This window comes from Salmo salar, chromosome 08 (assembly GCF_965601325.2).
Source record: "Salmo salar chromosome 08, fSalSal1, whole genome shotgun sequence".
Taxonomy (NCBI): domain Eukaryota; kingdom Metazoa; phylum Chordata; class Actinopteri; order Salmoniformes; family Salmonidae; genus Salmo; species Salmo salar.
The window spans coordinates 38575001-38591702 of record NC_138298.1 but is presented as its reverse complement, the minus strand read 5'-3'; the positions used below and the strand labels follow the sequence as shown (position 1 = coordinate 38591702).

The 16702-nt window shown below is 48.6% G+C and overlaps 2 protein-coding genes across 3 annotated transcripts in view; one reads left to right on the top strand and one right to left on the bottom strand.

Moving 5' to 3' along the window:
- smc2 (structural maintenance of chromosomes 2) overlaps positions 1–305 on the top strand; it is a 98411-nt gene extending 98106 nt beyond the window's left edge. Inside the window, exons 28-29 of the mRNA XM_082978655.1 lie at positions 48–117; positions 179–305. Coding sequence (XP_082834781.1) covers position 48 — 1 coding nt within the window. The 3' untranslated portion in view covers positions 49–117; positions 179–305. The remainder of the gene's footprint in view (positions 1–47; positions 118–178) is intronic.
- A 292-nt stretch (positions 306–597) lies between these two features.
- Positions 598–16702, bottom strand: part of ecpas (Ecm29 proteasome adaptor and scaffold) — a 54592-nt gene continuing 38487 nt past the window's right edge. Inside the window, exons 31-47 of one of the 2 annotated variants that reach the window (XM_082978653.1) lie at positions 14915–14962; positions 13083–13201; positions 12552–12702; positions 12166–12321; positions 11693–11759; positions 11389–11480; positions 7863–7929; positions 7377–7574; positions 6336–6547; positions 5737–5780; positions 5423–5615; positions 5198–5336; positions 4541–4646; positions 4269–4363; positions 2931–3002; positions 1889–2016; positions 598–1847 (exon numbers count right to left, since the gene is read on the bottom strand). In XM_082978653.1, coding sequence (XP_082834779.1) covers positions 1836–1847; positions 1889–2016; positions 2931–3002; positions 4269–4363; positions 4541–4646; positions 5198–5336; positions 5423–5615; positions 5737–5780; positions 6336–6547; positions 7377–7574; positions 7863–7929; positions 11389–11480; positions 11693–11759; positions 12166–12321; positions 12552–12702; positions 13083–13201; positions 14915–14962 — 1899 coding nt within the window. In that variant the 3' untranslated portion in view covers positions 598–1835. Of the gene's footprint in view, positions 2017–2930; positions 3003–4268; positions 4364–4540; positions 4647–5197; positions 5337–5422; positions 5616–5736; positions 5781–6335; positions 6548–7376; positions 7575–7862; positions 7930–11388; positions 11481–11692; positions 11760–12165; positions 12322–12551; positions 12703–13082; positions 13202–14914; positions 14963–16702 lie in introns of both variants that reach the window. The other variant, XM_082978652.1, reaches the window with a different exon arrangement.

The following is a 16702-nucleotide window of genomic DNA, read 5'->3' as shown; positions in this document are numbered from 1 at the left end:
TTTCTCTGAGGCGAGCTGCTCTAACGGTCTCGTAGGCTGAGCTAGAGGCTAACTGATGTTTCTACATGTTAATGTCTGTAGCTAGCTAGAGGCTAACTGATGTTTCTACATGTTAAGGTCTGTAGCTAGCTAGAGGCCTGAGCACTGAGGTCGTGCTGCTGGGCTACGATGTTCACAGGTCTGTAGCTAGCTAGAGGCTAACTGATGTTTCTACATGTTAATGTCTGTAGCTAGCTAGAGGCTAACTGATGTTTCTACATGTTAAGGTCTGTAGCTAGCTAGAGGCTAACTGATGTTTCTACATGTTAAGCGTGCTGCTAGGGCTACGGCTACGAGGCTGAGCAGCAGGGCTCGATGTTTCTCCAGGGCTGTGCTGGGCCGGCACTGTCCTGAAGGTCATCACTAATGCCTTTCTACTATTTAGTTGTCCATTCCACTAGCCTTAACATAAAACCTGCATATAGCAGTCCTTGTGTCTGAAATATTTACTGTTCCACACCAGTATTTTAATGTCTTGGGGACGACGACATGTTTCTACTTAAAATAAAGCTGCTTTCAAATACAGTCTGGTGTAGTTTAAAACCAAATAATGACATCTTCAAAGCTCAAGGTAGTTTTTATTTTGGAAACAAATTCACAAGAACACATGCCTCCCGCTCACCAACCCCCACTGTTCATTGTTGCGTTTATAATCAACATTTCTGAAAATGTTTTAAACATGCAAACTGGGGGAGAGACATAATGACCAGTTCAGACAGAGAAACATCACTGGTCACCAACTCCAGTTCTGAAGAGGTGCAGGCTTTTGGTCCAACCCAGCACTAGTTAACATTACCTATCATCAAGATCAGGAGTTCACTGGTTCTACTGCTTGAGCTCCTGAACCTATTTCAGTCCAAGTCAAGTACTGATCCAAACTGTGATAACATCAGGGGAGTGGCCGCAGGTTTTTCCTTTCAATTAAGCCCTAGACAACCAGGTGAGGGGAGTTCCTTCCTAATTAGTGACCTTAATTCATCGAGGGAGAAGCTCCAGACACTCAGCTCTCTGTGGAATGAGTTGAACAGGTGCTGTAGACTATTAGTACTGGGCTGGAACAGCCTCCGTGCTCCAGGACCAGGGAGTTGACAACCAACGTGTTAAATAAAGTTGCAGTATCATCCTTGGTTACGTCCCAAATGGCAACCTATTCCCACTAGTAGTGTTTAGGGAATAAGGGCACCATGTGGGACGTACTGTACTGGCTGCAGCAGGAGAGAAAGAAGGGACCTGTTACAGGACAAATCCCTAACAGCACCAGATTCCCAAACTGCCCAGGACTTTATTTGGCCCCCCGAGTATTTTTTTTAAAGAAAGTATGTAAAAAAAACATTAACTGCTTTTAGTTTGGGAAATATGTTCCAAGAGATGTATGTGATTCTAAACTAGATTTGAAATGTTTTTTTGTCAATTATAATCATTGATCTAATAGCCACCTGATCCCATCTGCTCAAGAAAAAAAATAAAAATTGTCCCGCGGCTGAATCTAGTTGATGATCCCTGGACGACATAGTACACTACTTCAGAGAGTCCTAGAAGACCTGGTCAACAGTAGTACACTACTTCAGAGCAGAGAGTCCTAGAAGACCTGGTCAACAGTAGTACACTACTGAGGGAATAGGGTGCTGTTTGTTTACATAGTGAGTTGATATGGCGTTTACTATGACACTGTCCAATTATAATGCCCCAGCCGTCCACCCATCGACACAATACACATTATAACTCATCACGCCTGTCCAGACAGAGATCTGGGGGTGTGTGTGTTCAGGGTTGACTAGGTGTGTGTGTGTGTGTGTTCAGGGTTGACTAGGTGTGTGTGTGTGTGTGTGTGTGTGTGTCAGGGTTGACTCTGGATGTTCCTCCGTAGTTCCTGGGCCTTGTCTCGTAGGTCAGGTCTGCTGTCTGTCTGCAGGGTGGACAGGGAACGCTGCAGCTGCTCGCGACTCTTCCCCGATACACACTCCCACTGACCGCTCTCTGGAACAACACACACACACAATGTCCCCTTCAGGGTCTAGGAGGAGAGACAACCTGTCCCCTTCAGGGTCTAGGAGGAGAGACAACCTGTCCCCTTCAGGGTCTAGGAGGGGAGACAACCTGTCCCCTTCAGGGTCTAGGAGGAGAGACAACCTGTCCCCTTCAGGGTCTAGGAGGGGAGACAACCTGTCCCCTTCAGGGTCTAGGAGGGGAGACAACCTGTCCCCTTCAGGGTCTAGGAGGAGAGACAACCTGTCCCCCTTCAGGGTCTAGGAGGGGAGACAACCTGTCCCCTTCAGGGTCTAGGAGGGGAGACAACCTGTCCCCTTCAGGGTCTAGGAGGGGAGACAACCTGTCCCCTTCAGGGTCTAGGAGGGGAGACAACCTGTCCCCTTCAGGGTCTAGGAGGGGAGACAACCTGTCCCCTTCAGGGTCTAGGAGGAGAGACAACCTGTCCCCTTCAGGGTCTAGGAGGAGAGACAACCTGTCCCCTTCAGGGTCTAGGGGGAGAGACAACCTGTCCCCCTTCAGGGTCTAGGAGGAGAGACAACCTGTCCCCTTCAGGGTCTAGGGGGAGAGACAACCTGTCCCCTTCAGGGTCTAGGAGGAGAGACAACCTGTCCCCTTCAGGGTCTAGGGGGGAAATAGCTTTCAAACAGAAGATGTTGCAGTGCTCATGTATATATTTTGTTCTCAAATGTTGGCTCAGGTTTGAGTAAAATAACTCCTAGACATCGTTCTTCTCATAGCTTCAAAATTAGACTCAAACATAGTCCTATATTCTAGGCATGGAAGGTCAAGTCCTGCACACTGGTGCTTTTACTTCCTGGGTCAACCAATGTTTGGGTTAAAGACACCTTGAGAGAAGTGGGACTAGTCATTTAGCACAGTAAACAGACTGAACGACGGCTTACCTCCGGTCCTCTTCACCAGTAGTTCCACAACAGACAAGGCTTCGGTCCTCACAGAGGAGTAACCCTTATTCTCTACAGGAGGAAACATTTAAAACAACACTGAATCTTTCTGATAAAAAAACATCTAGGATCAGTTTCCCCACTCCTGGATTAAAAATCATTATTTGAGTAAATCGAGAATAGATTTTTACTTCATGAATAGGTTCAGAGAAACTTGTCCCTTCTGTAAATGTTTCGCTCCTCAGAAGGTCTAAGTCTAGTGGGTGTTGAGAGCAGTGTGGCGGTCTTCCCTAGTGGGTGTGTGAGAGCAGTGTGGCGGTCTTACCTAGTGGGTGTGTGAGAGCAGTGTAAAGGTGTTACCTAGTGGGTGTGTGAGAGCAGTGTGGCGGTCTTACCTAGTGGGTGTGTGAGAGCAGTGTGGCGGTCTTCCCTAGTGGGTGTGTGAGAGCAGTGTGGCGGTCTTACCTAGTGGGTGTGTGAGAGCAGTGTGAAGGTCTTACCTAGTGGGTGTGTGAGAGCAGTGTGGCGGTCTTCCCTAGTGGGTGTGTGAGAGCAGTGTGGCGGTCTTCCCTAGTGGGTGTGTGAGAGCAGTGTGAAGGTGTTACCTAGTGGGTGTGTGAGAGCAGTGTGAAGGTCTTACCTAGTGGGTGTGTGAGAGCAGTGTGGCGGTCTTCCCTAGTGGGTGTGTGAGAGCAGTGTGAAGGTGTTACCTAGTGGGTGTGTGAGAGCAGTGTAAAGGTCTTACCTAGTGGGTGTGTGAGAGCAGTGTGGCGGTCTTCCCTAGTGGGTGTGTGTGAGCAGTGTAAAGGTGTTACCTAGTGGGTGTGTGTGAGCAGTGTAAAGGTCTTACCTAGTGGGTGTGAGAGCAGTGTGGCGGTCTTCCCTAGTGGGTGTGTGAGAGCAGTGTGAAGGTGTTACCTAGTGGGTGTGTGAGAGCAGTGTAAAGGTCTTACCAGGTGGGTGTGTGAGAGCAGTGTGAAGGTCTTACCTAGTGGGTGTGTGAGAGCAGTGTAAAGGTCTTACCTAGTGGGTGTGTGAGAGCAGTGTAAAGGTGTTACCTAGTGGGTGTGTGAGAGCAGTGTAAAGGTGTTACCTAGTGGGTGTGTGAGAGCAGTGTAAAGGTGTTACCTAGTGGGTGTGTGAGAGCAGTGTGAAGGTGTTACCTAGTGGGTGTGTGAGAGCAGTGTGAAGGTGTTACCTAGTGGGTGTGTGAGAGCAGTGTGAAGGTCTTACCTAGTGGGTGTGTGAGAGCAGTGTGAAGGTGTTACCTAGTGGGTGTGTGAGAGCAGTGTGAAGGTCTTACCTAGTGGGTGTGTGAGAGCAGTGTGAAGGTGTTACCTAGTGGGTGTGTGAGAGCGCTGCATGTCTCTGTGAGAATAAGGGACAAGGCTGTGAAGTTCTGGTTGTCTTTCTCTTTCTCCAACAGTAGCAACCTACACAGGAAGGAACAACAAGAGAAAATCATTATCCAACCAGATGGAGAAGAACATGTACCAGTCAGATGGGAGTCAGGAAGGACAGGATGGGCCTGGCAGCAGTTCCTGGAGAGAAACCCTCCTTTAGGTTACCATCCCCCCCAGCCTTCATAGACCGTGTGTTTGTGTCCTTACCCCTGGAAGTACGCCTTCATAGACTGTAGTACCCCCACCTGGACCCTCCATGTACTGAGCTTCAACCTCTCACACATCAGACAGCACAGGTCCAACTGGAAACGCTCTGGGAACACAGGAGAGATGCAGCATTAAACACATGCACTACAATACAATTACAATCACTTCTGAAATAAATCACCTTATTGTTCTGGCTTCTATTGAAATTAGACCAAAACATTTACAAATCTCACCCTGGGTTTGTGCTGTCGTTGGGCCAGTCAGAACCTTACCCCGGGTTTGTGCTGTCGTTGGGCCAGTCAGAACCTCACCCTGGGTTTGTGCTGTCGTTGGGCCAGTCAGAACCTTACCCTGGGTTTGTGCTGTCGTTGGGCCAGTCAGAACCTTACCCTGGGTTTGTGTGTTGTTGGGCCAGTCAGAACCTTACCCTGGGTTTGTGCTGTCGTTGGGCCAGTCAGAACCTTACCCCGGGTCTGTGCTGTCGTTGGGCCAGTCAGAACCTTACCCTGGGTTTGTGTGTTTTTGGGCCAGTCAGAACCTTACCCTGGGTTTGTGTGTTGTTGGGCCAGTCAGAACCTTACCCTGGGTTTGTGTGTTGTTGGGCCAGTCAGAACCTTACCCTGGGTTTGTGTGTTGTTGGGCCAGTCAGAACCTTACCCTGGGTTTGTGTGTTGTTGGGCCAGGTCTTGCCCAGCGTCTGGAAGGCACAGAGTAGAGCTTCAGTCTGCAGCTCCTTCTCCTTCTCATCCCGATCGTCATCACTATCATGTCTCAACCTCGAAGTTGCTGCAGAGTTCTGTCACACAGGATTAGACATCACACATTCTGGACAAACCAATAGAATACTGACGTAATAAAAGACAAACTCTCTCCGTCTCTCACCTTCTTAATGAGTGGTATGAGTATGTCTGCCATGTCACTGAAGCGGTCTTCCTGTGTGGCCTGCAGGACGTCAGCAGCACAGCCCAGGGCAGCCATCTTGTAGACCAGGTTGTCTTTACGACACTCCTTCAACACCAGATCTATCACCTCTGGTACACTGGGCTGGCCCGGGGAGGACTTCTGGAGCTCCCCACTAAAACACAACATCATCCTCATCATCCTCATCCTCACCCACATCATCATCATCATCCTCATCACAGGGACAAGAGCCAGACGGACTGCTCTTAGTGTCAGAAGGAGAGGAGAAACCGTACCTGCACTTTGACACCACAGAGCCGATGGCGTTCAACAGCTCCTCCTGTGGACAAACACACAAACAACTGGTGTGAGAAGACATCTGTACAAAACACTAGACACAAACAACTGGTGTGAGAAGACATCTGTACAAAAACACTAGACACAAACAACTGGTGTGAGAAGACATCTGTACAAAACACTAGACACAAACAACTGGTGTGAGAAGACATCTGTACAAAACACTAGACACAAACAACTGGTGTGAGAAGACATCTGTACAAAAACACTAGACACAAACAACTGGTGTGAGAAGACATCTGTACAAAACACTAGACACAAACAACTGGTGTGAGAAGACATCTGTACAAAAACACTAGACACAAACAACTGGTGTGAGAAGACATCTGTACAAAACACTAGACACAAACAACTGGTGTGAGAAGACATCTGTACAAAAACACTAGACACAAACAACTGGTGTGAGAAGACATCTGTACAAAACACTAGACACAAACAACTGGTGTGAGAAGACATCTGTACAAAACACAAGTTGGTCAAGTTAATTACAACCTCAAACTCTTCTACTGACCACTCTCTCACACACACACACACACACCTTTCCAGTCCAGGTGCGCCCAACCAGTCCCTGCAGTAGAGCGGACAACACCATACCCAGGTGAGGGGCGACCAGAGAACCCGTCTGTTGCTTAGCGATGGACGCCATGGCAGCCGCACCCTGGGCCTTCATCTTCCACGACTGGGACTGCAAGGCCTTCTGGGTAATGTCGATCAGCTCCGTCATGTAGAGACGGATGCCCCCGAAGCTTCCTGGAAGACGAGAGGTCAGGGGTTGACAAGGTCAAAGTGTTATGTCTATTTTTATTTATTTTTAACCCCAATTTCATGGCATCCAATTGGTAGTTACAGTCGTGTCTCATCGCTGCAACTCCCGTACGGACTCGGGAGAGGTCGAAGGTCGAGAGTCGTGCGTCCTCCGATACACGACCCAGCCAAGCTGCACTGCTTCTTGACACAATGCCCACTTAACCCTGAAGCCAGCTGCACCAACATGTCAGAGGAAACACCTTACACCTGGTGACCGTGTCAGCGTGCACTGAGCCCGGCCCGCCACAGGAGTCGCTAGAGCGCGATGGGACAAGGACATCCCTGCCGGCCAAACCCTCCCCTAACCCAGACGACGCTGGGCCAATTGTGTGCCGCCCCATGGACCTCCTGGTCGCGGCCGGCTGAGACAGAGCCTGGACTCTAACCCAGACTCTATAGTGGCCTTAGACCAGACACTCTCTACAGAACCGTAGTCCATAGTGACTCTCCACTCTGTTTCTCTGACCAGGTGTGTGTGTGTTTCTCTGACCAGGTGTGTGTGTGTTTCTCTGACCAGGTGTGTGTGTGTTTCTCTCCGACCAGGTGTGTGTGTGTTTCTCTCCGACCAGGTGTGTGTCTCTCTGACCAGGTGTGTGTGACCAGGTGTGCGTGTGTGTCTGACCAGGTGTGTGTCTCTCTGACAGGTGTGTGTGACCAGGTGTGCGTGTGTGTCTGACCAGGTGTGTGTCTCTCTGACCAGGTGTGTGTCTCTCTGACCAGGTGTGCGTGTGTGTCTCTGACCAGGTGTGTGTGTTTCTCTCCTCTCTCTGACCTGGTACGTGTTCCTGCCAGACCTCGTTCCACAGCGTGGCGTCATGGCTCTCTCCCTTCTCCTCGTCTGGTCCCGGTGCCTGGTGCATACCCAGGAAGGCTAGAGGCAGAGCGACCACCGCATGGCCCTTCAGGACATCAGGGCTGTAGTGGCTGATAGCGTGGACCGTCAGGGCACACGACGACCTGTACACCGGCTCTGAGGGGGGGGGGGGGGACGACAAACAGCCATGTCATCTTTGAGACTGAAGAGACGCTGTCAACATCAATCCTCTACAGCAGGGCTGTCCAACTCACTTCCTGGAGGGCTGCTGCGTTTGGACAACCAGGTCACGAGAGTTCCTAACTAATCAACTACCAAGGGTGGAGTGAATTCCCACATACACTCAGCCGTCCAGGAAGTGAGGCGGACAGCGCTGACCTAGGGCCAGCGTCCCCTGGTTGTTTGGTGACTGGGTAATAGGAGGAGGAAGCAGACAGGACAAACCTTCTTTCTCCAGGTACCAGGTGTTGAGTTTCAGTAGGAGTTTCTCTACACTGCTGTCCTTCGCTGTCTGAGGAACACAGACAGTTATATTGTATTGATACAACAGTCAGGTGAATAAACCAGTCCTGACTTCACCTTATATATATTAACACCATACTACTCACCCTGACTAGATGTCCCAGAGCGAAGGACAAGGCTTTCTGGACAACACTGATACAGTTAGTACCATAACACCATACTACTCACCCTGACTAGATGTCCCAGAGCGAAGGACAAGGCTTTCTGGACAACACTGATACAGTTAGTACCATAACACCATACTACTCACCCTGACTAGATGTCCCAGAGCGAAGGAGAAGGCTTTCTGGACAACACTGATACAGTTAGTACCATAACACCATACTACTCACCCTGACTAGATGTCCCAGAGCGAAGGACAAGGCTTTCTGGACAACACTGATACAGTTAGTACCATAACACCATACTACTCACCCTGACTAGATGTCCCAGAGCGAAGGAGAAGGCTTTCTGGACAACACTGATACAGTTAGTACCATAACACCATACTACTCACCCTGACTAGATGTCCCAGAGCGAAGGACAAGGCTTTCTGGACAACACTGATACAGTTAGTACCATAACACCATACTACTCACCCTGACTAGATGTCCCAGAGCGAAGGACAAGGCTTTCTGGACAACACTGATACAGTTAGTACCATAACACCATACTACTCACCCTGACTAGATGTCCCAGAGCGAAGGACAAGGCTTTCTGGACAACACTGATACAGTTAGTACCATAACACCATACTACTCACCCTGACTAGATGTCCCAGAGCGAAGGAGAAGGCTTTCTGGACAACACTGATACAGTTAGTACCATAACACCATACTACTCACCCTGACTAGATGTCCCAGAGCGAAGGACAAGGCTTTCTGGACAACACTGATACAGTTAGTACCATAACACCATACTACTCACCCTGACTAGATGTCCCAGAGCGAAGGACAAGGCTTTCTGGACAACACTGATACAGTTAGTACCATAACACCATACTACTCACCCTGACTAGATGTCCCAGAGCGAAGGACAAGGCTTTCTGGACAACACTGATACAGTTAGTACCATAACACCATACTACTCACCCTGACTAGATGTCCCAGAGCGAAGGACAAGGCTTTCTGGACAACACTGATACAGTTAGTACCATAACACCATACTACTCACCCTGACTAGATGTCCCAGAGCGAAGGAGAAGGCTTTCTGGACAACACTGATACAGTTAGTACCATAACACCATACTACTCACCCTGACTAGATGTCCCAGAGCGAAGGACAAGGCTTTCTGGACAACACTGATACAGTTAGTACCATAACACCATACTACTCACCCTGACTAGATGTCCCAGAGCGAAGGACAAGGCTTTCTGGACAACACTGATACAGTTAGTACCATAACACCATACTACTCACCCTGACTAGATGTCCCAGAGCGAAGGACAAGGCTTTCTGGACAACACTGATACAGTTAGTACCATAACACCATACTACTCACCCTGACTAGATGTCCCAGAGCGAAGGACAAGGCTTTCTGGACAACACTGATACAGTTAGTACCATAACACCATACTACTCACCCTGACTAGATGTCCCAGAGCGAAGGAGAAGGCTTTCTGGACAACACTGATACAGTTAGTACCATAACACCATACTACTCACCCTGACTAGATGTCCCAGAGCGAAGGAGAAGGCTTTCTGGACAACACTGATACAGTTAGTACCATAACACCATACTACTCACCCTGACTAGATGTCCCAGAGCGAAGGAGAAGGCTTTCTGGACAACACTGATACAGTTAGTACCATAACACCATACTACTCACCCTGACTAGATGTCCCAGAGCGAAGGACAAGGCTTTCTGGACAACACTGATACAGTTAGTACCATAACACCATACTACTCACCCTGACTAGATGTCCCAGAGCGAAGGACAAGGCTTTCTGGACAACACTGATACAGTTAGTACCATAACACCATACTACTCACCCTGACTAGATGTCCCAGAGCGAAGGAGAAGGCTTTCTGGACAACACTGATACAGTTAGTACCATAACACCATACTACTCACCCTGACTAGATGTCCCAGAGCGAAGGACAAGGCTTTCTGGACAACACTGATACAGTTAGTACCATAACACCATACTACTCACCCTGACTAGATGTCCCAGAGCGAAGGACAAGGCTTTCTGGACAACACTGATACAGTTAGTACCATAACACCATACTACTCACCCTGACTAGATGTCCCAGAGCGAAGGAGAAGGCTTTCTGGACAACACTGATACAGTTAGTACCATAACACCATACTACTCACCCTGACTAGATGTCCCAGAGCGAAGGAGAAGGCTTTCTGGACAACACTGATACAGTTAGTACCATAACACCATACTACTCACCCTGACTAGATGTCCCAGAGCGAAGGAGAAGGCTTTCTGGACAACACTGATACAGTTAGTACCATAACACCATACTACTCACCCTGACTAGATGTCCCAGAGCGAAGGACAAGGCTTTCTGGACAACACTGATACAGTTAGTACCATAACACCATACTACTCACCCTGACTAGATGTCCCAGAGCGAAGGAGAAGGCTTTCTGGACAACACTGATACAGTTAGTACCATAACACCATACTACTCACCCTGACTAGATGTCCCAGAGCGAAGGACAAGGCTTTCTGGACAACACTGATACAGTTAGTACCATAACACCATACTACTCACCCTGACTAGATGTCCCAGAGCGAAGGACAAGGCTTTCTGGACAACACTGATACAGTTAGTACCATAACACCATACTACTCACCCTGACTAGATGTCCCAGAGCGAAGGAGAAGGCTTTCTGGACAACACTGATACAGTTAGTACCATAACACCATACTACTCACCCTGACTAGATGTCCCAGAGCGAAGGACAAGGCTTTCTGGACAACACTGATACAGTTAGTACCATAACACCATACTACTCACCCTGACTAGATGTCCCAGAGCGAAGGAGAAGGCTTTCTGGACAACACTGATACAGTTAGTACCATAACACCATACTACTCACCCTGACTAGATGTCCCAGAGCGAAGGACAAGGCTTTCTGGACAACACTGATACAGTTAGTACCATAACACCATACTACTCACCCTGACTAGATGTCCCAGAGCGAAGGACAAGGCTTTCTGGACAACACTGATACAGTTAGTACCATAACACCATACTACTCACCCTGACTAGATGTCCCAGAGCGAAGGAGAAGGCTTTCTGGACAACACTGATACAGTTAGTACCATAACACCATACTACTCACCCTGACTAGATGTCCCAGAGCGAAGGAGAAGGCTTTCTGGACAACACTGATACAGTTAGTACCATAACACCATACTACTCACCCTGACTAGATGTCCCAGAGCGAAGGACAAGGCTTTCTGGACAACACTGATACAGTTAGTACCATAACACCATACTACTCACCCTGACTAGATGTCCCAGAGCGAAGGAGAAGGCTTTCTGGACAACACTGCTACGGTCATGGATTCCATTCAGTAGGGCACTCATCAGTTTACCTGTCACACACACACACACACACACACACACACACACACACACACAGTAAAGAAGGCCCAGTCCAGGTCGGAGAAACCAGACCATAGAGGAGAGGTTTTAGTGAACTTGTAAAGACTAAACCAATACTTCATTTCCCTTTGGGTGTTGACAGGACGTCTGGGATGGGTACGGTAAAGTCTACTGTCTGTACCCCAGAGGGTAACATGGTTACCTGAGTAGGGGGTGAGGTCCTGGGGACACTGGACGGTGAGGGACACGATCACACTGGCACAACCACCCTGGAACAACAGAGGTGACTGGTATTGATGTCACTGTTTACTGGTCACATGTTCAGGGTTGCAGGTGATTGGAGGGGACAGTGGGAATCAGAGCTCCAACATGCAGGAAATGAAATGATGAAAATATACATATTAACAACTACAACAGTGATGAATGTCATGGGGGGGGAGAGTACCGTCTGTTGGGGGGGGGGGGGGGGGGGGGGGGCAGAGTACCATCTGTTGGGGGGGGGGGCAGAACCGTCTGTTGGGGGGGGGGGCCATAGAGGGAGCATTAAGACACAATATGCAGTTTATCACCAAGGAAAACAGCAGAGGATTTGACTTTCTGACAAGGTGTCCAACTAGTCAGGTGAAGACAGACATGGTTTAGTATTTAGGTTGGTGGGAGAAGGTCAGGTGTTACCTTGGTGCCCAGACCCACTCCACTCTTCAGGAGGTCACAGAGTCTGGGGACCAGCTCCCCCAGGACAGACACGTCCAGGTGCTGCAGACACATGTTGATGGTCTCCATCATGGGGGAGGACTTGGCAGCACTGAGTCTGGCAGCATCCATGGCACTCTGGACAGACAGACAGGCAGACAGGCAGACAGACAGACAGACAGACAGACAGACAGGCAGACAGGCAGACAGAGGTTACGTCAATTACTGCCGATAATCACACCTCTGGAGAAACGGCAGTTATAGTGTGTGTGTGTGTTACCTTCTCCTGCTCTGTGGCTCGGAGGCTGAGGTTTAGTAGGTGTGTGTGTGTGTGTGTGTGTGTGTGTGTGTGTGTGTGTGGTATGTACCTTCTCCTGCTCTGTGGCTCGGAGGCTGAGGTAGTTGAGGACCTGTGGCTCCAGGACACTGAGGGCCTCCAGGAGGGCAGGGATCAGACGAGGGGCGTGGGGCTTCAACCTGTTACCAGCTGTCTTAGACACCTTCACCAGGGTCTGGATACTGGAGGGAGGAGGTAGCAGTTAACGGCTACAATGTCTCTACAACTTTTACATTTCATTCATATAGAGAGGAGAGACAGACACAGCGACAGAGCGAGAGAGACAGACAGCACGCGACAGAGCGAGAGAGACAGACAGACACAGCGACAGAGCGAGAGAGACAGACAGACACACCGACAGAGCGAGAGAGACAGACAGACACACCGACAGAGCGAGAGAGACAGACACACCGACAGAGCGACACCGACAGAGCGACACCGACAGAGCGAGAGAGAGACACCGACAGAGCGACAGAGCGACACCGACAGAGCGAGAGAGAGACACCGACAGAGAGAGAGAACATATACGGAGGCCAATGAACACACACATATGGAGGTGTACCTGAGAGAGCGGACCTCAGGCACGTTGCTGACGATACCTTTATCCAGGAGGGTTGGTAACAGAACAGCTACAGTCCTCTGGGCTGCTAAACCTGACGACTCACACATCCTAGTACACACCTGTAGACAGAGAGATTAATGTAACATCCTAGTACACACCTGTAGACAGAGAGATTAATGTAACATCCTAGTACACACCTGTAGACAGAGAGATTAACGTAACATCCTAGTACACACCTGTAGACAGAGAGATTAACGTAACATCCTAGTACACACCTGTAGACAGAGAGATTAACGTAACATCCTAGTACACACCTGTAGACAGAGAGATTAACGTAACATCCTAGTACACACCTGTAGACAGAGAGATTAACGTAACATCCTAGTACACACCTGTAGACAGAGAGATTAACGTAACATCCTAGTACACACCTGTAGACAGAGAGATTAACGTAACATCCTAGTACACACCTGTAGACAGAGAGATTAACGTAACATCCTAGTACACACCTGTAGACAGAGAGATTAACGTAACATCCTAGTACACACCTGTAGACAGAGAGATTAACGTAACATCCTAGTACACACCTGTAGACAGAGAGATTAACGTAACATCCTAGTACACACCTGTAGACAGAGAGATTAACGTAACATCCTAGTACACACCTGTAGACAGAGAGATTAACGTAACATCCTAGTACACACCTGTAGACAGAGAGATTAACGTAACATCCTAGTACACACCTGTAGACAGAGAGATTAACGTAACATCCTAGTACACACCTGTAGACAGAGAGATTAACGTAACATCCTAGTACACACCTGTAGACAGAGAGATTAACGTAACATCCTAGTACACACCTGTAGACAGAGAGATTAACGTAACATCCTAGTACACACCTGTAGACAGAGAGATTAACGTAACATCCTAGTACACACCTGTAGACAGAGAGATTAACGTAACATCCTAGTACACACCTGTAGACAGAGAGATTAACGTAACATCCTAGTACACACCTGTAGACAGAGAGATTAACGTAACATCCTAGTACACACCTGTAGACAGAGAGATTAACGTAACATCCTAGTACACACCTGTAGTCAGAGAGATTAACGTAACATCCTAGTACACACCTGTAGACAGAGAGATTAACGTAACATCCTAGTACACACCTGTAGACAGAGAGATTAACGTAACATCCTAGTACACACCTGTAGACAGAGAGATTAACGTAACATCCTAGTACACACCTGTAGACAGAGAGATTAACGTAACATCCTAGTACACACCTGTAGACAGAGAGATTAACGTAACATCCTAGTACACACCTGTAGACAGAGAGATTAACGTAACATCCTAGTACACACCTGTAGACAGAGAGATTAACGTAACATCCTAGTACACACCTGTAGACAGAGAGATTAACGTAACATCCTAGTACACACCTGTAGACAGAGAGATTAATGTAACATCCTAGTACACACCTGTAGACAGAGAGATTAATGTAACATCCTAGTACACACCTGTAGACAGAGAGATTAATGTAACATCCTAGTACACACCTGTAGACAGAGAGATTAATGTAACATCCTAGTACACACCTGTAGACAGAGAGATTAATGTAACATCCTAGTACACACCTGTAGACAGAGAGATTAACGTAACATCCTAGTACACACCTGTAGACAGAGAGATTAACGTAACATCCTAGTACACACCTGTAGACAGAGAGATTAACGTAACATCCTAGTACACACCTGTAGACAGAGAGATTAATGTAACATCCTAGTACAAACCTGTAGATGTCTCACACCACAGTAAAGCATCCTTACCTTACTCAGTGTTTTGAGGGTTATATCAGCAGCCTTCCTGACAGACTCCTGTTAGAGAGACATTACACAGGTCAGCACAACGACCACACAGACACAACACACTACCCCCCAGCTATAATAACCCACCTGACTACCCCCCAGCTATAATAACCCACCTGACTACACCCCAGCTATAATAACCCACCTGACTACCCCCCAGCTATAATAACCCACCTGACTACCCCCCAGCTATAATAACCCACCTGACTACCCCCCAGCTATAATAACCCACCTGACTACCCCCCAGCTATAATAACCCATCTGACATCACACTACCCCCCCAGCTATAATAACCCACCTGACGTCACACTACCCCCCAGCTATAATAACCCATCTGACGTCACACTACCCCCCAGCTATAATAACCCATCTGACGTCACACTACCCCCCCAGCTATAATAACCCACCTGACTACCCCCCCAGCTATAATAACCCATCTGACATCACACTACCCCCCCAGCTATAATAACCCACCTGACTACCCCCCCAGCTATAATAACCCATCTGACATCACACTACCCCCCCAGCTATAATAACCCATCTAACACCCCCAGCTATAATAACCCACCTGACTACCCCCCCAGCTATAATAACCCACCTGACTACCCCCCAGCTATAATAACCCACCTGACTACCCCCCAGCTATAATAACCCACCTGACGTCACACTAACACCCCCCCAGCTATAATAACCCATCTGACATCACACTACCCCCCAGCTATAATAACCCATCTGACGTCACACTAACCCCCCCAGCTATAATAACCCATCTGACGTCACACTACCCCCCCAGCTATAATAACCCATCTGACATCACACTACCCCCCCCAGCTATAATAACCCATCTGACGTCACACTACCCCCAGCTATAATAACCCATCTAACACCCCCCCCCAGCTATAATAACCCATCTGACGTCCACTACCCCCCCAGTATAATAACCCATCTACACCCCCCCCCCAGCTATAATAACCCATCTGACGTCACACTACCCCCCCAGCTATAATAACCCATCTGACGTCCCACTAACAGCCCCCCAGCTATAATAACCCATCTGACGTCCCACTAACACCCCCCCCAGCTATAGTAACCCATCTGACGTCACACTACCCCCCCCAGCTATAATAACTCATCTGACATCACACTACCCCCCCAGCTATAATAACCCATCTGACGTCACACTACCCCCCAGCTATAATAACCCATCTGACGTCACACTACCCCCCAGCTATAATAACCCATCTGACATCACACTAACACCCCCCAGCTATAATAACCCATCTGACGTCACACTAACACCCCCCCAGCTATAATAACCCATCTGACATCACACTAACACCCCCCCAGCTATAATAACCCATCTGACATCACACTAACACCCCCCAGCTATAATAACCCATCTGACATCACACTACCCCCCCAGCTATAATAACCCATCTGACGTCACACTAACACCCCCCCAGCTATAATAACCCATCTGACGTCACACTAACACCCCCCAGCTATAATAACCCATCTGACATCACACTAACACCCCCCAGCTATAATAACCCATCTGACGTCACACTACCCCCCCAGCTATAATAACCCATCTGACGTCACAGTAACACCCCCCAGACTTCACACTAACACCCCCCCAGCTATAATAACCCATCTGACGTCACACTAACACCCCCCCAGCTATAATAACCCATCTGACGCCCCACTACCCCCCCAGCTATAATAACCCATCTGACGTCACACTAACAC